The 22,489-nt window shown below is 39.4% G+C and overlaps 1 protein-coding gene across 3 annotated transcripts in view; it reads left to right on the forward strand.

Moving 5' to 3' along the window:
- Positions 1 to 22,489, forward strand: part of hook3 (hook microtubule-tethering protein 3) — a 37,223-nt gene that overhangs the window by 1,350 nt on the left and 13,384 nt on the right. For all 3 annotated transcript variants that reach the window (XM_084046053.1, XM_084046052.1, XM_084046051.1), the window contains exons 2-15: positions 8,486 to 8,571; positions 9,557 to 9,629; positions 9,849 to 9,899; positions 10,505 to 10,637; positions 10,779 to 10,846; positions 12,217 to 12,279; positions 13,300 to 13,383; positions 16,240 to 16,403; positions 16,885 to 17,025; positions 17,155 to 17,242; positions 18,442 to 18,555; positions 18,786 to 18,896; positions 19,469 to 19,553; positions 20,377 to 20,446. In XM_084046053.1, coding sequence (XP_083902179.1) covers positions 8,486 to 8,571; positions 9,557 to 9,629; positions 9,849 to 9,899; positions 10,505 to 10,637; positions 10,779 to 10,846; positions 12,217 to 12,279; positions 13,300 to 13,383; positions 16,240 to 16,403; positions 16,885 to 17,025; positions 17,155 to 17,242; positions 18,442 to 18,555; positions 18,786 to 18,896; positions 19,469 to 19,553; positions 20,377 to 20,446 — 1,331 coding nt within the window. The remainder of the gene's footprint in view (positions 1 to 8,485; positions 8,572 to 9,556; positions 9,630 to 9,848; positions 9,900 to 10,504; positions 10,638 to 10,778; positions 10,847 to 12,216; positions 12,280 to 13,299; positions 13,384 to 16,239; positions 16,404 to 16,884; positions 17,026 to 17,154; positions 17,243 to 18,441; positions 18,556 to 18,785; positions 18,897 to 19,468; positions 19,554 to 20,376; positions 20,447 to 22,489) is intronic.

The raw sequence follows: 22,489 nt of genomic DNA on the forward strand, positions 1-22,489 counted from the left end.
TGCACTCAGCCTCTCTCTTTCACATATTGTAGAATGTGGATACAACATGAGATTTCCCATCATTCCAGTAATTCATATATTTAACATAGTACTGAAGAATAGCTCATCCTGTTGCAGCATGTGCTTGTATTGTTCATGGACCTTCTGCTCAGAGCAGAAGTATCCACTTCAGAGGCAAAATGGATAGAGACTAGAGAGTATTTAACTTGTGTGATGATCACACAAGTTATTGCTATCCCAGCTGCAGGCTACTTCCACCTTGTTCCACCCTGGTTTCTGAGTTTGTTAAACCCATTAACATTTTAGTGTCATTTTAGTGGCTATAAAAAAATAGCAGATCTACAAGCTTTACAGCAGTCACTTCGTGCTGCGCTGCACCTAACCCTTCAACATTTTGAAAGTGTCCTAGGCAGGAAAACGTTTGAGAACTACGGATTTAGAAGGCATTTGTAGAATCGGCCTCAGGTCTTAATGGGTTAAACATTTGAACCAGTTTTGAAAAAAGAAAACGCATTATGCCCAGTTGCCCACTGCTCAGTCACTACACTGGACCCGAGATGTTCCTTTTTACTGAGGCCAAGTTCAAAATAAGAATTGAGCACATTAAATATCACTATGAGGCAACCGAAAAACAAAGGTTTTTTTCAATGGTAGTGGATGAAGAGAGGGGATTTTTGTCCAAGCAATAGTCACCGGCTTCGAATGCTATCAATGCATTGAATGGGAGATTATCACGTTTTATCAGACCATTGAATGGGCGAAGTAGGCGAGCTACCGTCTACCCCACGATTTGTCAGACCATTCATTGGGCGTAATCAGGAGCTACTGACCTACCGACGGAGGCGGAGCAGTCCCCACAACAATATTTACTATTCTGTCCATATCGGTACATAACTCGAACGGCGCTGAGTAGGCACAGGCGAGGGTCGCACCGCTCCGGACGGCAACTCAGTCGCCTTAGCTCCTTCGGTGGCCCGTCGCGGGGCTCCACCTCGCCTGAGACTGCGCGCCTCCGTCATGGTCCGAAACCGAAACAACCAAAACCAAAACCGAAACTAAAGTATTTAAGTCATCTCCGTCGGTAGGTCAGTAGCTCCTGATTACGCCCACTGAATGGTCTGATAAATCGCGGGGTAGACGGTAGGTCGCCTACTTCGCCCATTCAATGGTCTGATAGAACGTGATAATCTCCCATTCTATGCATTGATAGCATCCGAATCAGGTGCAATAGTGACCTATGGGCACGAAGAGGGCTGGTACTTGACAAAGGGTCAATTATGTCAGTCCCTTTGACCAGAGATGAGAGCCATTCTGTTATGCCTGACAGTTCATTACTGATGGAAGTTTGACAGAATGAAATATGTAGGCTTAGTGGAATAAGTGTGCACTTGGGTCTCAACCCAAGTGATTATCAGCTGGCTGTTATTATCTTCAGCACTATGACGGCCACTGATGTGCAGTACAACATGTGTGATTTATTTTACTTAAAATATAGAAATGGTGTAAGGATAAGGATAATTCCTTTTAACAGGTCGTTCATGAAAGTCCTTGCGGTCTTGTTTCCAATGAGAACCTGTGAGCAATTAGGGGTTAAGAGTCTTGCTCAGGGACAAATTTCATTTCATCGACACATATGCTGTCCTGGCCGGGAATCGAACCTGCGGCAACCAGGGCCTCTGGCTCCGTAGGCGGGATCACTAACCACTCGGCTATGGCCGCCCCGTGTTATTATAGCAGGATAAACTACCCGGTAATAACTATAATGAATTACTGTAATGTTAAAGTGTTATCCTCAGCTCTGAAAGCCCTTGAAATAATAGAAGAGGAATCATTGCAGTTCAGGTACTGGGGTGCAGTTTCTGGGTAGTACAAACTTTAGACTTGCTCATTTGTTGCATATAAACATGTTGATTAATTGAAGAAAACATCACACCCTGTGTGAAGTGAGTGATGCCTTTGATGAGCCCCGTATTGACCCCCGTATTGATGTTGTCATCAATGTTTGTGGACAGACATACATACATACATACATACATACGGACACACGGACAAAGTCATGTATAGGAGTGGTTGCCTTCGGCACCACTCAAAAATCACACCCAGTGTGAAGTGAGCGGTGTTATTTAAGGTCATCACAGTGATGGAAGCTCACTTAAAAAGAAAAGTTTTTTTTTTGAAGTACGTGGTGCTATTTAGAGGTTATGAATTTCATCATGTGTCTCGCTAGCCAATCACAATACTGAGCAAAGGGTCTGAATACTTGATTCAGCCATTGATTCAAAGTGCTTTAAAGTCAATCTGGCTGATACATTCATGAAAGACTTGCCACTGTGGCCAATACAGTTGATGCTGTACCTTGCCATTTTGGTAACTGGGGTAATGTGATTTTTTTGTTTATAGTCCAAATAAAATAAAATTATTACTATATTATTACTATATAATATATTAATTATGGGGGAAAAGCCTAACAATCATTTCCTACTCCTAGTTGTGCCATGGCCTTGGCCTACCTAGGTCAAGGTCAGCATCTCTACTCGTTCCAAATCTTGATCATGGCGGGCCAGTCGTTTTTTCACAAGACCAGAGCACCAGACTTGGCCAAATACAGTACATTTTAGTGTGGCTGCAACCTCCTCTGATATAAATGGCCCAGTTTTTGTCCAGTCTTTTGAGGTGTGCCAGTCGGGGTTGTATTTTGCTTACCCTTCTGTTATTCACCAAGCTTAGTCAGTGGAGACACGAACCATACAACATCAATAGTGGGCCATGTTAAACTGTGCTTAACATTTAGCCACATGCACATGGGGGCTATACTTGATGCACTGCTGTTTTAGTTTAGCATTTTAAGGTGGCACATGTGAAAAAAGGTTTTCCTGATGCGAGTCCATGAAACCTATTCTTAACCAATCTTGTGATTCAAATCCAAACCACTTTATTTATATAGCACATTTTACAACTGAAGGTTTCCAAAGTGCTGTACAAAAATAAAAAAACAAAAACAAAATAAACAACAAAACATTATGTTATACAAAGCATTATGTAATCTTGAAAGCATATGTGTGTATGCTACTGTTATTGTACAGCATACAGTAAACCAGTGCTGTGATGATTTATATAACATTAATCAGACATAATGTCTCTGAAAGTCTTTCTTCAACTATGTCTCACTGTCTTTCTGCCAGTTCATTCACAGGCCAGGGTCACAAGCAGGCAAAGGTTGTGTAACCTAGTCACTAGCATGTGTGAGCTAAATTTAAGTCTCCACACTACTGTTGCCAGTCAGCAAGTCTCAAATCTACTGCCCTCATAGAGTTTTTTTGTTTGCTTGTTTTTTTTACAACAAAGTTACAAAAATGGGTGACAACAAACTAAGGAATACAAAACGAAAGTCAGACAGTCACAGGATATATATATATATATATATATATATATATATATATATATATATATATATATATATATATATATATATATATATATATATATATATATATATATATATATATAATGTGTTTTTCGGGGCGCTTGTTTCTAAAGTGTAGTTGCGTATTTGGGTTGCTTCCCATTTCCAATGTTGTTCTCAAACATTTTCATGTCAAGGACCCCCAAATGAATACGGTATGTAGTTGTCTGTGGACCCTCATCTGAAAATATTGTGCCAGGGACCCCCAAACATATACACTTTTTTAAACTAATATTTTTCAAGATCCTTTTGAAAATATCTACAAGCTCACAACGCATCTCAACACGTTGTGAGCGTGTAGTTCAACTATTTTCAAATAGCCGTGTGTGTGTGCTCACATGGCCTAGTCGCTTCTTTTGGGCTTGTTTTCGTGGACTTGGCCACTTATTTCTTTTACTAAATCTGGCAACGCTGGTGCCAAGATCTAGCATGATCTTGAGAAGGGGATTCCCTAAAATGACTTTCTATCATTTACTCACCCCACAATCAGGGAACCCATTCGGGTTGTTTTTGCCTCCAGGGGTACCACCTCCTTTTTTGTGGAACTCGGTTTGGCTAGCTAAACCCTTTCATTCATAGTCCACTTCCTCCCGTGTTTATTGCTACTAACAGCAACATTGCATGTTTATGGCAGTGGTGCTGACATATTCTGCTGTCTTGAGAGATAACTCACTCCATGATGCCTTGAATTCATGGAGAATTTATATTTTTCCTCACATGCCTCCATGGTTAATGAAGAATCCAAAAACGGGATAAACAGGCTCATGCACAGATGAGGAGTGCACCTGGACAAGTGTGTGTGTTTGAATTGGGTTCGTGTTGAAACCCATTCGCAGATTATGCACAGCTCCTAGTTCATGCATGAGACTGTGTATCTGGAAATGTTTTAGTAAAGTTTTAGTGAAAAAAATGGTGAGTTTTTTAAGTACCTGAGCACACGACTGGATACATGACAGATGGGTTATGCGGTGAAAGTTGTGTGAGAATTTATAAACAGATGTTTATATATTTTGAATTTCTCAAATATCTTCTCTGTTTTGGGATTTTTTCTTCATAATTCCCATAGAGGCATGTGCCTTTAATAGGAGCTTATCTATAGATCCACTTGTCCAGAACCCCCAATCCAACCATATATGGGCATATACTGATGACAACAGGGATCTCCTTATATGGGTATAAAAGGGACAAGGACTGACAGATACAGAGATCCACAGCTAGGCAGATACAGAGATCTCCATATATGGGCACAAAAGGGACACAACGCACTTTGACAAAGCGCCCTGACAAAGACTCAGATACATCGGTCGGATCAGTGGTGCGGTGTAGAGGCCGAACCTCTTGTAATTATAATAAGCTGACTCATGGGAGATGATTATGATGACACAGAGGACATGACTAAGAGAAAACATCTAACTAGAAGTTGTTAAATTACTGGAAAAAAATGCTCCAGTAACTAAGTCCCTGTCCACCAAAAGAGCTTTGCCTTTATCAATGGAATGATAAATCCAAACAGAAGACGGCAAAGCCTGGAAGTTTGTTTGTACCATACCCTACTGCCAAACTCATACCCAGAGCTGCTGTCAGCAGGATGGGGAAGCCCTGGTGACTTTGGGCCATGAGGTGTGACTAGAAAATCTAAACACAGAGACCATTACGTTAGCAGATCTTTTTCAATTGGCGAGTATAACAAACAGGCCAGAAGTGGGCTTCACTGGGTTCAACTTCCTTCCTTTAGTTGCTTTCCCATTAGTCACCACTTGCAATGCAAAGATGGTAGTGTGCCCTCGGTTAGTGCTGAATTGTAGCCTTTTTACAGTTGGTGTATGCAAAAGCTCTAAAGCCATTGTAATAATTTGCCATTGTCAAAATCAGAAAGGTCTCAATAGTTCTCATTAGTCCCGTTTCATGTTTCATGTTCTCCTGCAACACAGAAACTCAAGCCTGGAGCTTAGCTAGGGTTAGATAGTAGTATTTCTCAGAGAACAGTTTGTGGATAGAAAAAGCTGTAAAGGCAATATAATTTTCTGTTTCATTTCAGTTACAGGCAACATGACAAGCACCTAGCTTAAACATACATTATTTAACCACCTAAACACTATATACTTAAATGATTGGAGTCCCCCCAGGACTCTATATTAGGCCCCCTTATACTAACACTGATAGTGTGAGCTTGTAGATCTGCTATTTTCACTAAATATTTGTCCAAGAAGAGGGACGCTATTGTTCAAGTGGCTAAGGACAGATTATACATTTTCCTGATGAGAAACTCTTAGAATGTATCTACCAAAGATAGCCTAACTGTTAATTGCAGCAAAATTGTTGTACTTAGGGAAAACATCTCTGTCTTGGCCCAGATCCTGGCCTGTGTACTCTATAGCTCTATGTTGCATTTGTATGTGTGTCAGACAGTGTGGTGTGTGGTTGATTTGTCCTATATGTTCTACATCGATTCCCTCCACTTCTTTTCTGCTGAGGGAAATGGAGCAGACCAAATCTTGTATGGATGGAGACAAAGTCTCTCTGTAACAGTCATACACACACACACACACACACACACACACACACACACACACACACACACACACACACACACACACACACACACACACCATCGAGTTCTAGCACAAATGTGTGTTGGGACGGACCATGCTGCCAGCCATGAAAAAAAAGTGTATACGTACAAGAATTAGCCTATATATATTCTTTATGTAAAAGATGTCCTTTTCTGACCCTCCCTGCCTTTTCAATTTCTCCATGTACTGTATGTCTTTATTTATCCACTCTGAATCTGTCACAGTGCCTCTGTCTCCCTCTTTCAATGTCTCCCATCTGAACTTCCATTCCCACTTTTCCTATTGGACACAGTCCAACAAAGGTCCCTGTGTATGCGTTTGTGTATATGCATCTAACTGGGGGAATTCTCTCTCTCCCTCTCTTCCTCTCATTGAAATGGTGTTACATAACATTTAGTATTGTTTTGGTCCGGCCCTGCAGTGGCTCAGGTACAAAAGCCTGACTTAATGACCAGACTGGCCGGCTAAAATACAGAAGAACTCTTGCTGGTGGTTTGACAGACTGAAAGGCAGATAGGAATGAGAGTGATAACACAGAGTTGACTATAGTATTTTGGCTGCAGCTTATTGTTGCTTTTAAACTATACATTTAAAGTCCCCACTAGCTAGACAGCTGAAGGCGGGTTTGCCTAGGCCAGGGCGCCATATGAGCCAGAACCAGCCCTGTGGATAAATATTGTAGTCCAATTCAGCAGTGCCAATTGCTAAAACATGATAAATGTATTATTGAATCATATTCATAATTGACGCCCAATTAAGATTCTGGTCGGTGGATGGCTGGTACACCGGCCAACGGAAACCTTGCCATTACTCTTCTTTTGTTCTCAACTGGATTTTGCTCACCCTCGCTTGTAACCACTGCAACTAATCTGGGAAACTATGGGAGAGAGTGAGAGATAATTTGTTCTCATGTTTAACAAGTGACGATGACCAGAACTACCTCTTGATAATGGTATGGTTCAACAGCTCATGTTAGTTTGGAGGTAGAATGTGATAGGAAATTAAATTACAAATTATTTTCAAGATTAACTATAATAATATAATTTGAGATACAGAGCTGGAAAACAACCAAAAGCACATAATTAATTGTTCTACTATACCATCACTAGGTAATCCCTTTGGCAGACAGTTCATTTAGGGGGCTGCAACAAATAATTTAGGTGGTCAATTTGTTTGATATACCGTTGCAGAATCTGAGATTATTCAGCAAATCCAAGACAAAATTGATTAATTGATTAATTTAAATTGAGGAAAACACACAGATGAGCAGGCACCACCTTCTTCCCATCACATACCAACATTCCTTCTCCCTTCAGTCTCCTCCTACTCTGGTATGTTGACTGCTGGTGTTTCAACGGAAAATAATTCCCTTCTGTCTGTCTGTGCGAGAGTCTTTCAGAATAGTGGAGGGACTGACATGGAGAGAGAGAGGGAGGTTGGAAGGGAAAGATACAGAGGGCAAAAGGAGAAGAAAGCCCCGTAGAGCAGTGGTTCTCAAACCTTTTCATGTCAAGGACCCCCAAAATTATATGTATTTATTTTTTATATATATTTTTTTTTCAAAGATTTGCACAAGTTTTCACGATTTTTCAAAAATAGCAGATCTACAAGCTACATAGTGCGGCACTCTGTATGATTGTGACACTATATTAACTGATTTTGCTGGGGACCCCCTGGTACCCCTCCAAGGACCCCTGGGGGTCCCCGGACCCCACTTTGAGAACCAATGCTGTAGAGTGATGTGGCTGGACTGAGATGAGAATAGTTTGAGAAAAGTTATTGGCAAAAATAAAATAAGGATGCTATTCCTTTTGTTAGAGAATCCAGGCCAATAAAACAGTCTAAAAATGGCCTCAATGCAATCTTGTGTGAAGTTCTTCTTGAGCAAACATTTAGTGTATAAATACAAACTGGTCCAAGTATAAACATGGGTCATTGTTGTCACTGAAAGGCAACAGCTCATTGATATTCCAGGAATAGAGGTATCACAGAAGAATGCACATTACAATCCAGCCAGTTTAGATTCACACAGCACAGTAAGTTAAAAAAAAAAAAAAACTGTATTGTTTCTACACCTTGAGACGCATGCCTTACATGAGCAATGTTGTTTTTTTAGGACTTGCCTTTTATTACATAATAGTTTTATTATGACAAAGTTATAAACACTGACATGCACCTCACCATGTATGTTGGCCTGCTATACTTCCTGGTAATTCTGTGTTGTTGTGGGTGACGTATCTAGTGCTACCAAGATAAAGATGCAAAGTGAAAAACCAAACACATTGTCTTTAGTGCAGAGCTTTCTCATGTCTTTGTGTTTGTTGTGTATGTCCCAAACAAATCACTGTAAAGTTGGGGCTGTGACATTTTACTGTCTTCGTCTTCTTTTTTTCTCTCCTGTGTTTCGTCTGCACCCACAACTAAATGATGTATCTGTTTTGTTGTTTAGATCCAGACATTTGGAGTGGAGGCTCCCTGCAAAATAGTAGAAGACCTTACCACTGGTGTCGTCATGGCCCAAACTCTACAGAAAATGTAAGTTATTTTTTCTTTTTTTTCCCGGTTTGTCCAAAATGTGGCTGAAAACTAAGTGGACAGGATTCCCATGTTTTTTGGGAAAGAAAAAAACAACAACAACCCCCATTAACAGTCAGTACTAAAAGTCAGTACATACTGTAGTAACTGTACATTTATCTGCTGACTAATGTAGCTGGTCAAGATAGTCAATACAGTCTATTGATAATCATCTGCAAAATAATCTCCTTTGTACTTTGTTGTCAATCCGGTCTTTTCAGGGCAGCTGTAACTTTACTCTTTCTGTCCCTTCCCGTTTCATTCACTGTAATTCCCATGTAGCTGTAATTGCAGGCTTTGATGTAAAATTCTGCACTTGGCTCGCTCCACTTCCCCCATCATCATGTGCAGTAGAATAGAGCCCGACCGATGCCAGATTTTTGGGTTCGATGCCGATCTTGGCACACCAGTGGCCAATGTTTCGGACTGATATTTTGTGAAAAAAGTGCACGATTTTCTAATCAATTTGAAAAAAACAAACTTGGATTTGATCTAGAACATTTGACCTACAAAGAAAAACATTATGGTATATTAACGCTGTTTGTTTCAGTGGAGCTTGAGGGAATCGACTTCAAAGTTACTACCAATTATGTGCTAATATTTTACCACAAATAAGTAATCCAATAGCTTTCATTTAAAGTAGCTTTAATATGAAACCGTCTCAGCTCTAAAACAATATCCTGAGTACATCGTTATTGTATGAGAAATGCTAATGGTCAGTCATCAACTTTCTTATATCCAGACTCTGGATATAAGAATAGTCACATGTGCCCTGTCTTTCCCAAGAACACTCTGGATTCCAGAGTGTTCTTGTGAAAGACAGAGCACATGTGACTATTCTTCTATTCATTCAGTGTTATTAGTTAGTATTCTTGTTGCTAGTTGTGTGACATTTGTAAGTAAGTTTGATTGACGTCACCTCCTGTAACTCGATTGTATTTCCCAGAGATGCAGTATATTTCAATGAGAGTTGGATAACTAGGGTCAAGCCTGAGGTTGGAGACAACTGGAGGTTAAAGGTAAGAATCCACAAAGGTCTGTGGTATCACAATCAGTACTCTGGATTGATTTGCCATTCATTAAAGCCTACATGTACTCTTTGTACAGCTAGCTGTATAGCTAGTCACTTGAAACAGTTCAAATGTATTCTGTGAATGATATTTCTTGTGTTAGAAATGGGTGGTGTTGGTTATACAATGTCCTGAAGTCCTAAATAACCATCTCTCTCCTAATTTCAGATCAGCAATCTAAAGAAAGTTTTGAAAGGCATTTTAGACTATAACCAAGAGGTAAGAATAAACTGTTCTATTCATTTAGAAATGAAGTAGGTATCAGCTTGCAGTTGCACACATTCAAGAACATGATACATTGTTGTATTGCTGGTGTTTTTAATGACCTTTTAAGGTCCCTGTCCCTATCCAAAACAAATGAACTTATCTTATTAATGTTAACTTTTCACAACTCTGTTGCAAGTCAAGGGCTTTGAAGTGGCATAGTATAGTATTTGTTTGAGGCTTTAACACAAACTTTGGTTTGTTTGCATCCATTATCTAACTAACTTGGGCAAAATGTTCTATAATCACACAGTGTCCTTTTTGCTCTTGTGTCATACTCTTCATCGTCATCGAACACCCCACCATCAACCCCACATAAACGAAACCATACTGTATATTATATAATTAATATATAATTATAATTAATGTCCTTATTAGGTTATATTCATTTAACCTTACTCAATTCCTCCCATATTCAAAAACACACCGCAAGACTTGATTAAAAGAAATATGGCTTATAACCAAATAGTTATTTGTGATATTAGTTGCTGCAATACACTCATTTTGCAAGCTGTGATGCACCATATACCAACATATATTGTCCCTCTTTCTTGGTTTAGGTCCTAGGCCAGCAGATAAATGACTTCACACTGCCAGATGTTAACCTTATTGGGGAACACTCGGATGCAGCAGAGCTTGGCAGGATGCTACAACTCATACTTGGCTGCGCTGTTAACTGCGAACAGAAACAAGGTGTGTACTGTACTGTGCTTGTATGTATGTATTGTACATTATGTTGTATCAGTGCAATTGACAGATTTTTAGTAAATACTGGCCTGCTACACAACACTGCCTTATTTATTCACTGCTCATTTGTCTCTTTTTTTCCTGCAGAGTACATCCAGACCATAATGATGATGGAGGAATCGGTGCAACATGTTGTCATGACAGCCATCCAAGAGGCATGTCAATAGTTTCAGATCTGAATAGTGTTTGCATATACTTGTATTGTTTTAGGTCAATTACATGGGGTTGCATAGGGTTTCATTATATATATATATATATATATATATATATATATATATATATATATATATATATATATATATATATATATAACGATATCTTCAATACCAGAACATTTCAACATCTCCGGTTTCGTGTACAGGACAGGAGGACTAGAGTGTTCTATTAAAAGCATAATTTAATTAATAATAACAATAAGTGACCATTAATTAACCACTTAAAGCCTATAATTATTTGTTTAAATCCCAGAGGTTTAAACTACGCCCCCTCCTGTTTTCCCTGTACACTAAATGGCTTCGCCGAAACTAGCCAATCTGCAAGCTCACAACACGTCACAATTCCTGCTGAATGTTCACTCAGAATCGGATGCTGGTTTAAGTATTTCCTGAGGAGCCAGTTATAAACAAAAGTTGGTGGAGTTGGTCTAGTAATCTGTAAAACCTTAAACCGACTTGGCTTTTCAAGCTAAAATGCAGTCTGACTAGTTTAGTCAGTATTGGACCCTTTTCATAGCAGCCATTTTGACAGGTAAATGCAGCTGAACTGAAGTCAATGAAATTAACTGTGGGGATGCAAGGTTGTGGTCATCGCATTCCATGGTGAAATACGCATCAAAGTTGAACAAATTTGCTTACCCAACTCGCATATACTGGCAGTGAAAGGGAGGCAAATATTTAATCCATTCAATACGGGAACGCATCTACAAAAACTTTTTCATGTCAAGGACCACCCGAAATTGTATGTATTTGGCTGCGGGCCCTCCCATCTCAAAATATTTTGTAACGGGGAACCCCCCCCCCCCCCCAGAAGCAAAGATTTGAGTCACAAATGTTCCTTTAAAAAATATATATATATATAATACAATATTTGCAGAAATGTTCAATATTTAAAAAAAATAGTCATAGTATGAAATAATGGTTATAGCTTTAATCTAAAAATGACACCGATGCGTTTCCGGTCTTAATGGCTTAATTTGTGCATTTGAGATCTCAGCTGTATTGATTGTCAGTGTAAAATAAAATACAACCATGCAAGGTGCCAACCTGCTCATCAGGGGTAGTTAGGGGGTTCTTGCTCAAGGACAGGAGGAGCCGGGGATTGAACCGATTCCATGACAGCCACTCTTATCTCCTGAGCCACCTTATGTTGGTAGATTACCTTAGTTTTTGTTTTTGTTTTTTTAATGCTTTTCGATCAACCTTTTGCTTTGGTTGATGACAGAACTGGTAATAACACCCCTGCATATTCAATAGTTTGTGCACTCTGGTAAAGAAACATTTAGTAACCATTTTCTGTGTTTTTCTAGCTGATGAGTAAAGAAACCCCAGTCACAGGAGCAACTGAATCATATGTGGATCTGGACAGACAGGTATGGAGATATTATAAATGTGTCCTTTCAGTTTATAAAATGTATATTTTCTTGCAATAGAACCCACTCAATCTGGGAATGTTATACTATTCAAAAATAGTATAAAAATCACACCCAGTGTGAAGTGGGCGGTGTGTGGTCATCACAACATGACTCACTTTAAAAAAAGGATAAATGACTTTTTTTTAAAGTCCATACTGCTATTCATTGGGCTGCACATGTGTCATGTGTTTCGCTAGCCAATCACAGTCCTGAATTTGCAAAGTCAGCCAATCACATTACAGTTAGTGGTGATGACACTAGCTGTAATGTGATTGGCTGATATGAAAAAAGTATCGATTTGCATTAACAATGGAAGGGTTAGGGGGTACACAAATGTTTTGGTCGGTGTCCAAAACTCACTTATAGGGGGCGGCTACACCGCCCCAAAAATAGCAGATCTACAAGCTCGGAGCACGGCACTACAAGCTTTCTGCTATTTTAGAAAAATCTTGAGCATTTTGCAAATCTTTTAATACATATATTTTTTTGAAACAACATTGGTAACTCAAATCTTTGCTTCTGGGGGTCCCTGGAACAAAATATTTTGATGGGTAAAACCATCATACCCAAAATGATATGTATTTGGCCGCCGACCACCATCTTAAAATATGTTGTTCCAGGGACTCCCGGAAGCAAAGATTTGAGTTTAAAAATATATATATTCATAGATTTGCACACATTTTCACGATGGCAGATCTAAAAGCTCATAGCGTGGCACTCGGCACTATGAGCTTGTATATCTGCTATTTTTTAATAGCCAAAGTATAAAATGATGGTTATAGCTAGACACAGGTGCGTTCCCGGATTGAATGGGTTAAATATATACTGACACTTGTGTTGTGGTGATCACAGCTAAACAGCTGAAATATTACTAAGTGTAAATATGTTTTATCCTTGGGAAACAGAGCTTGGTCGCCCATTCTGCATGGGTATAATGTTACCTGCCTTGTGTTCATGTGTTGATTCTCGTGTTCTCAGCTGAAGAAGACAGTGGAGGAGCTCAACGAGGCTATGTCCACAAAGGATGAGATCTCTCAGAGATGTCGTGAGCTAGATATGCAGGTTGGTATGGCGATTATTTGGTATATTTTGCTATATAGATAAGATGATCCCATAGCTTTTTTTTTAAAGATAATGCTAATGTACAATTTGAAACAATGACTCATGCGAAACCTTAACATAGATTTAAAGTTGCAATCCATTACTTTTCTTAGTGAATGATACATTATTTTGACCTGTCTGTACAACTGTGGTGGTTGTAGTTGGTCTCCCTGCTCTTCTATTGAGAAATGTATATCCTGTGGTCAGGTAGGACCACTGGTTGACAAGACATGAAGCTCAAAAGCAAAAGAATAACTGAGATTTTTCAGTTGGGTTCACCTTGAGTTAAAAAAAAACAACTAATGCTTTCTTTATACAGAAAAATTGTCTGCATCTCTGTTTACCCTTAACAAATTATTGCTATTTGATTTGGTTTGAGAAGTCAGTTCTCTCTGATAGAGCCCGACCGATATATTGGTTTGGCTGTTACATCTGCTATTATTTGACTTTTTTGACACCATCGGTATCTGCAATAATTCAGCCGAGGTGTCCAAATTTTGAGCCATTTTCATGCTGGTGCCCCTATTTAGGTGAAAAAGTTCAAATTTCAATTACCTTTTATTTATTTTTTTACATCTGTAATTGGCGGTCTAGGACTGTCCAAAATCGGGATCGGAATCCAAGCCAAAACTCTTGCGTCGGTCGGTCTCTAATCTTCTAATGCTCTGACTGATTCTTTCAAAACTGTGTGCCTTGCTTTGAAGGCCCTCCAAGTCCAAGAGGAACGAGATAGACTGAGGTTAGAGTTTAATGAACTAGAAGAGAGGGTAAATCTACTTTTTTTTTTTCTTTGTTCCTTTCCATCTGTCGTGTGTGGCGTGTTTAATGAGCCCTGGATTTATTGCACTTTGCTTGCAACAGCCCCCCTATCTGGAATCCAGACTCCCCTCTCCAAACACTCTGCGTGTGTACGCGCGTGTGTGTGTGTGTGTGTGTGTGTGTGTGCGTGCGTGCGTGTGTGTCTCCACACACATGCACATGGTGTGGACACGACAGCCACCCCAGCAGTACTGTGTGTGTATGGCGCGACGTGGATGTCAGTCCTCACCCTTTAACTCAGTGGTTCTAAACCTTTTCAGGTCGCGACCCCCCAAAATAATCATATTTGAACGGGGGACCCCCCACCCTGTCAAGCACTTAAGTTGGAATTGTTGTAGTTGAGGCATTACATTTAGTTTTGACTCTGTTCCACAGATAAATATTGTATAGTATAGTTTGTTGCTTACTTTTGATGCAGTAACGTTTTTTTTTGTTTTTTGGTATTAAAAAGGTCTTAAAAGTCCTTAAATTGTCATCTGGGGACCCCCCCAAAATCATGTGGGGACCCCCCTGGGGGTCCCGACCCACAGGTTGAGAACCACTGCTTTAACTAATAACCTCCTTCCTTGTTAACCCTGATGTGTTTCATAATGGTTTCCCATGGCAGCAGTAGACAGGAAGGGGAGGAGCTTGGCCTTTGGACCCAGGAAGTAGCCATCAGAAGCCAGACAGATGGGACAAAAATGGGACAGTTCAAAATATTTACCATCATTTGAAAAACAAACATGATTTTGCTTGATTACCTTCTACCATCTTGTGAATGACGTTGCCGTTTGTCAATGGACCAGAAGAAGAATCAAGCACATGTGAAGTATTTCAAATATGTTCAAACATTTTCAAACTGATTTTTGTCAGGTCTGGTTGTATGGTTTCTCCAAAGGCTTTTTGGTAGGGAGCTGTCAGCAGCTGAGAAACGTAACCCTTTATTCTTGAATGCTCAAGGCTTCAATGCCGGTTGGACCTGTAGAGATTTCATGCTTGTTCTTATACAAGGATTTGAGGCCTTTTAAACACATTACCAATCCTCTCTATTATTGTTTTCCTATTTGAGTTTTTTTTCCTAACTTAAGATAAACCTAGTAGCTTTCATAAAGATAATAGATTTCAGTATATATCAGCTACAATACAGACTGTTTAAAGGGATATTAAGTAGGTTCATCTTTTTTATTCAGCACTAAGAAATAGTTTGGCAACTTACTATATTCTGCACATTGTCTACCTACTGTAAGTCTTATTAATCATTGCTACAATATTTACATTGTTTTTGGTTATCTCCTGTGCTCCAGTCACCAAGATAATAATAATGTACACATCTCCAAAGATCTTGTTCAACAATTGGGAGGAAAGAAATACAAACTCACGCCTCATGGTTTTGGTTATTGTACAACAAATCACTGTTTCTCAAAAAAGCTGCTGCTTTGCTTTGTGTGGAGTTTGACATTCTGCCCATCATGTTGAGAAGGCCACGTCAAACAGCATGTGGCCCTGTCGGCTATGTCAGAGTTTGTTGGTTTGCTTTGTTGAAGTGTTTTTGATGTGTCTTTGTTTGGTTACGCACACTTGGATTACACTGTGATTGATTGTCAATACCTGAATTGGAAATAAAAAGTGTTTCAACCTCTTTGGAAACTACATGGAAGATTAATGCCACCTACTAATACACATTTTGCTTTATCTCTCCTCTTTGTTCTTCAATCTCATATCCCTCCTCCCTTCTTCTTCGTTGTGTGCTTTAATTTCCCTGCTCCTCATGTACTCCTGTCCTACAATCATGTCTCCATATCACATCTTTCCTCTCCCGTTGCTCCACTTCCTGTTCTTTCTGAAACCCCTTTCTACCCCCTCTTCTTCCATCTCTTCTCCATTTTGCCTTCTCCTCTTCTCTCCTGAATACATTTCACATCTGCACCCCATCATTCTATTCCTCTCTATTGCCCCATCCTTTTTCCTGCCCATTCTTCTTTCTTGTCTTGCTCTGCGTGACCTCTCATCTTCTAGGTGGCAGCCCTTCAGGAGGAAAAGGGCAGTTTGCTAGCTGAGAACCAAATCCTTATGGAAAGACTCAACCAGTCTGACTCAATAGAAGATGTCAATAGCCCAGCTGGACGCAGACACCTCCAGCTGCAGACACAACTTGAGCAGCTACAGGAAGAGACTTTCAGGTGAGGGGTGGAAAGGTAGAATGAATGATTTGGTATTGACGGGTCGTTCCTGATAATGATGAGTGATGATTCATAAAACCCATAACCCTTTCTTATGCTGATCAGAACATGAAGATATCTCCAGCTACAGCCATAAGTGGAGCAGCTGCAGAATAGTGTTATCCCCATATTCACTTGTAGCTACACTCTTAGAATCGCGCTTGGTACAACAGCAGCGGCCATAGATGAAAGGCCGCTGCTGTCGAGGTTCTCCCTGAGCAAGCCCCCCAATAATGAACTATACATGTAAATAAATAAATGTAGTCCCACCATGGCCATGGAAAGCTAGAAGCAGACACTGCCCATTCACATTCCTGTAACATGTCAATGATTCACACCCTGATTGCAATTACTATGCTTTAATAGTGCATGTATCTCCTAGATACAGATGTTAAGATGGTTCTTTGTTAATTTGAAAACTGATGTTTTGTGTTTCCTCTAGGCTAGAGGCAGCCAAGGATGACTACCGTATCCGTTGCGAGGAACTGGACAAAGAGCTTATAGATGTCAGGTCTCAGAATGAAGAGCTCACATCATTGGCTGAAGAAGCACAGTCCCTCAAAGATGAGATGGACGTCCTAAGGTTCGACACATTGCTGAGTCCTAGATAAGAACTCTGGTCTCTAATGCAAATATTACAATTTTGTCTCAGATGGCAGAAAAAAAGCCCTACGGTCTCATAAACTGTGTGTGTGTTGTCCCCTTCATTCAGGCATTCATCAGACAAAGTGTCAAAGCTAGAAGGCATGGTGGAATACTATAAGAAAAAATTAGAGGACCTGGGAATTCTTAGGAAGCAGGTACACACACACACACACACACGCACTGAACATTTGTACCTACCTTGTTATGTGTATAAAACTGGATAGGTAAATTTAACCACTAGGACTGGGCAATATATTGAAATTATATCGACAATGTGATATGAGACTAGATATTGTCTAAGAATTTGGATAATGTTGCATTGCGGCACGTTGTGAGCTTGTAGATCGGCTATTTGTGAAAATTAAGAAACATACATACATTTTGATGTTATCGTCACAATATGATATTGGCGTCAAGTTGTGGATATCGAGTTATTTGGCCATAATTATTGTGATATTTGATTGCCCAGCCCTAAACAGAGCACACTCCACGTATTCTCCCTCGTGCTGCACTACACACAAACATACAGTTTTTCTTTGTTCAGAGGGTTTCAACAGTATTGTTGCTTGGAGAACCCTGTGGAAACCTTTGTCAGCATCCAGTCAGCTGTTTGACCATCATGAAAGCATAGACAGCGTCTGGATTGTTGAAAACAACCTCGGCCCGTAAAGAATTCATACGAAATCAGATGTTTTTTTTGTCTGCAAACTGGCGAACTAGTTAACAGCTGTTTTTCTGATACTGTAGTTTGTTATTTCCTATGGCAATGGTTACAACCGAAATGCTCACAAAGGTTGGAATGTTCAGGACAGCATTGTAATTGTTAACGGCTTCAAAAAAGAACAGTTGGGGGAAAAAAAGGTTCCCAATAGGTCAGAGAACACAAAATAGAAGAATGTTGGAAACTGTGTAATGCACTAAACAAGACATGTATTGGCTACAGCCATGCTAACCCAACATGCATTAAGAAGCAGTACTATGAGCTGCTCAATCGCATTTCGAGTTTGGTGCTCTTCCTCTATATCAAGGGCTATCCAAGAACAATAACTATTAATGTATTGTTTTAAAAATCGTTAAAACTCAAGTAAATGGTGGAGTCCACACCACAACTATAACAACAATGACATTGGTGAACAATATCTTATTTTCAAAGCGATTTGATGAACCGTTCAAAAAAGTCAGCCAATCAAAATCCATCTGAATTTACACTTCAATGCGTTATGTTCAACACATTACACATAATTTTTTGTAGAACGTTAACGTTAATCTGTGTGGATACGCCTCATTATTATAGTTATCTTTATAGTTATTATTCTTGGTGTGAACGGCCTTAAAGTGTCATATCTTGTTACAGGTAAAGCTCCTGGAGGAAAAGAACAATGTGTACATGGAAAACACAGTTAGTCTGGAGGAGGAGCTACGTAAAGCTAATGCCACCAAGGGACAGCTGGAGACATACAAGCGACAGGTTGTCCATTTATAAACACTGCCAGTCACCAAACAGTTGTTTGGTGGCTGTTTATGCGAAAACATCATCATGAGCACACACACGCACGCACGCACGCACGCACATGCTCACACACACACACACACACACACACACACACACACACACACACACACACACACACACACATGCTCACACTCATGTTAACATGTCCAGTCCTGCTCAACCTGTCCTCTTTCTCCCTTCCACAGGTTGTTGAACTGCAAAACAAACTGTCAGAAGAGTCTAAAAAGGCAGACAAGATGGAATTTGAGTACAAACGTGTCAAAGAGAAAGTGGACTCTCTACAAAAAGAAAAAGATGTAAACTTAACTATATTAAATATTGTGGATTGATCAGAAATGCAGCTTTTCTTTTACTTACTGTTCTTCTTTATTCCCGTCTTTGTTTTGTTCAATGAAATCCCTTATGAGTTTGCCCAGTATTTTAGTAGTCAATTTAAGTAAAATTGTTTTCTCCATCTAAAATGAAAGAACAAATCTTTTCATTTTAGCTGGTTTCCTTTTGTAATGATCTAAGCTTATATTGTGTGTGTATGAGTGTGTGTCACTTAGGGCTGCAACTAGCTATTATTCTCTTAGCAATTATTAAAGAAGAATGTTGTTTTTTATATCATTGCATTGATAAATCAGACTAAATGTATTACGGTAGTCTGATTAACCGCTTATTGTATACTTTGACAAAATAGCTTATCTACAAGTTTATAACATGTTGCATCCCAGTGCGATGTGAGCTTGTAGATCTGCTATTACTAGAAATGTATTAGAAAAATAAGACTTTCCCACAAAAAAATTATGATCTTTTATAATGGATTAAATATTGATTAGTTTGATTAACTCTTGCACCCCTAATCGCACTGTCTCTGTATTCATAGCGTATGAGGACTGAGAGAGACTCTCTGAAGGAGACCATTGAGGAGCTCCATTGTGTTCAGGCCCAAGAAGGACGGCTAACCTCAGGTAAAATAAATGTGCTATATTTAACTGAGATTGTGCTGTTTATGCTCATAAATGATTTAATCACAGAATTTGGAGGTTAAATTACTTCTTTCTCTATCTCTTTTACAATCACTTGCACACAAATGTGCACACTGATCCTTACAAAATAGTTAGGTCAACATTAGGTCAATATGTGACTATAAAGGTGCCTTTTAGAATGCAGGCAAATTCCTTTTTAAATAACTTCCAGGGAATTGTCCAAGGGATGTAGCTCTGGAACCTACGTACATGCATTGAGTACATTTATTTTGTATTTATTTTACCTGACAGTAATTATACAACTTTACAATGATGGGTTCAAAAAGTCTGTATTATTTCACTGCTCTTGATTTGACTCTCGGTAGTAAAGTGGTGTCTCAGTCGGAGCGACAGACTTACATAACAGTCTAGGACGGTAAAGCCTCAGGCTTGTTCTCGCCACTTGTTATTTCTTGTTTACTTAACATATCTGATGATTAACTGGTTTGTCATTGAGTACAGTTAAGTGAATTACAACTGATATTTTTGCATATTGCGAGGCATTGAAAGAAAAGTTGTTGTTGAAAAAAAAATATGAATTGTTGTTGATGGACTGAATTTGACTGATGGAAGTTGTTTCTTTTATAACTAAATTCCAGCGGAGTGATTCATCCAGTTGGGTCACCCGTTGATATCCACACCCTGGACATTTATATTATCAGTAAAAACATTAGACTGTTTGTCCGTGGGAAAACATGTGTCAGCATTTTGTCTTATCTGCCCTGCACATTTGTTGCCCTTCTAATGCTACTCTCTCTTTGTCCAGGTCTTTTCCCAATGGTTGGTAATGAGGGCTCTGATTCCCTGGCTGCTGAGATCACTACTCCTGAGATTCGGTATGAACTATCTTTTGACTTAATTAAAAAACAGAGGGAGTGGTAGGGATTATGGGCTGATCCCAAATGTCATTTTTCCTCAACCACCTATTAATGAAAGGTTGCTTTTCGCATCACAAAGTGCATACAAAATTCTATTCTTCAGGAAAAAAAGCTACAACGATCAAAACTATAAGGCTGTATGTGTGTACATCTTTGTATTTATTTATAAGGATAAGAGGGAAGTATAGGACAACAGATCAGCAGCACCTGAGAGTGATACACAGACCTACACTCTCTCTTTCCATTCCTCCACTCTTCCAGCCGTCTAGAATTCCTTCTGCCCTCACCACGCATTCCGTTCCTCCTGTAGTCCATGTTTACAATATGTCAGAAGTTATGAATAGACAATCACATGTATTGACATTGGTATGGTCCTGTGAGGTTGATTAGAAAACCGTGAGTTGGTTTCAAAGTTTTCTGCTTGACCACAATACAGGTAATTAGACAGCATGTTCTCTCCAGACCGTTGCTGCTGTACTGTAGACGGTGTCAGGCTGTAACTACTCATTCCGAAAGCTTCCAGCCCCTCCCTGTTTTTCTGCTTCCACTGTGCTTTAAAGTCAGCTGAGAAATCTGGCAAGCGTGCCGAGTATGTGTCATGTGTGCATGTGTGTTATGTAATAGTCAGACTCCAGATGCTTGAGTTGCATCAGCCAAGCCGTAGCTTTCCAGCAGAGCTGTTTTTCTACTGGTATCATAGTACTTCAGAATATCTTAACCATTTCGGGCGGGAACCCCTATTTGTAACTATACCTTTCAGGACGGGAACCCCTTTTGGGGTTCTTGTTGCTATGTACAGTATATAGCAACATACATTTGTTGTAATTTTTGAATAAATATTTTAAGTTTTTCAGAAAACTTAGGTCCGGATTTAGAAGGTGTTTTTAGAATCGGCCATGACAAGACATGACATGAGTGCATAGGCCTACAGTAGGTTTGTCTCTGTGCGCTTCACCTGCATAGTGAAGAAAAACATAATCCAAAAGGGAGACGTTTAGCATTAACCCAAACAAAATGGACAAGGTGGGTTTATTATGCAAATGCAAATGTTTTTTTTTGTTGTTGTTGTTTTTTGGTTAATAGAAAAACATAGGTTAATATAATGAGTCTTTAGAGACAACCGTCTAGATTAGTTTGTTTGACAGGTCTCTTTAAATCATTAAAAGGACGCAGAGAAGTGCATAGTCTGTATTGTGTCATTCATGTAACCATCCAGAGAATTGTATAAATTCGGCAAGCTACTTCATCCTACCACAAAATATAAACTGGGCTTTAGTTTGCCTCGCCTGACTTACAGCAGACTCAGTCTTTCATAGGTCTGTGTTAAGTTGTGGCCTAGACAAGCTCAGCATGTGCTAGTTAGCAGCAGAGAGTACTGTATGTCTGGAAACGTTTACAGTAGTTGGTGAGCCCCACCCTTAAAGAGACAGCACTGAACACAACCACGTAAACTCTTAGGTATCTTTTCTAATTGTTCTGTGGTTGACTGAATGACTGACTGAATTTCAAACATCGCTTTCAGCTACACTTTTTATCTACACACATGCTGTACATCTACAGTCATTTCTAGACCTAAGATTTCACATTTAATTGTGGAATATTTAAGAATGCAATGTGCAGTGCACTTTTAAATTTGCATTTACACCGAACACCACATAGAACTATTCCAGTATTAATAAATTATAGATTTGTTATGTACTGTATATCTTTGCCGTTTATGTCTTGTTCTGATACTGTACATTGTGTTTAGTACAAAGTAGAAAACCTGTGAAGCGTAAAGACTTAAACCCTATGCACACTCTATAATCTATAGTTGGTCTGCTCCTTTTTTCCCTCAACGCCAAATCTCTATGGTGTGTAGAGGGATAGCCCATCTAAGCTACTGCTCCTAGTTGTTATAGAATGGGTAAAAAGCAGAGGATGAATTTCACCTATGTGCATTTATATATACATATATACATATAATGTGACAAAGATAATACCCCAAAGGAGTGGGGACTA

Source organism: Gymnoscopelus microlampas, assembly GCF_963454915.1.
Source record: "Gymnoscopelus microlampas genome assembly, chromosome: 21".
In the NCBI taxonomy this organism is placed as follows: Eukaryota; Metazoa; Chordata; class Actinopteri; order Myctophiformes; family Myctophidae; genus Gymnoscopelus; species Gymnoscopelus microlampas.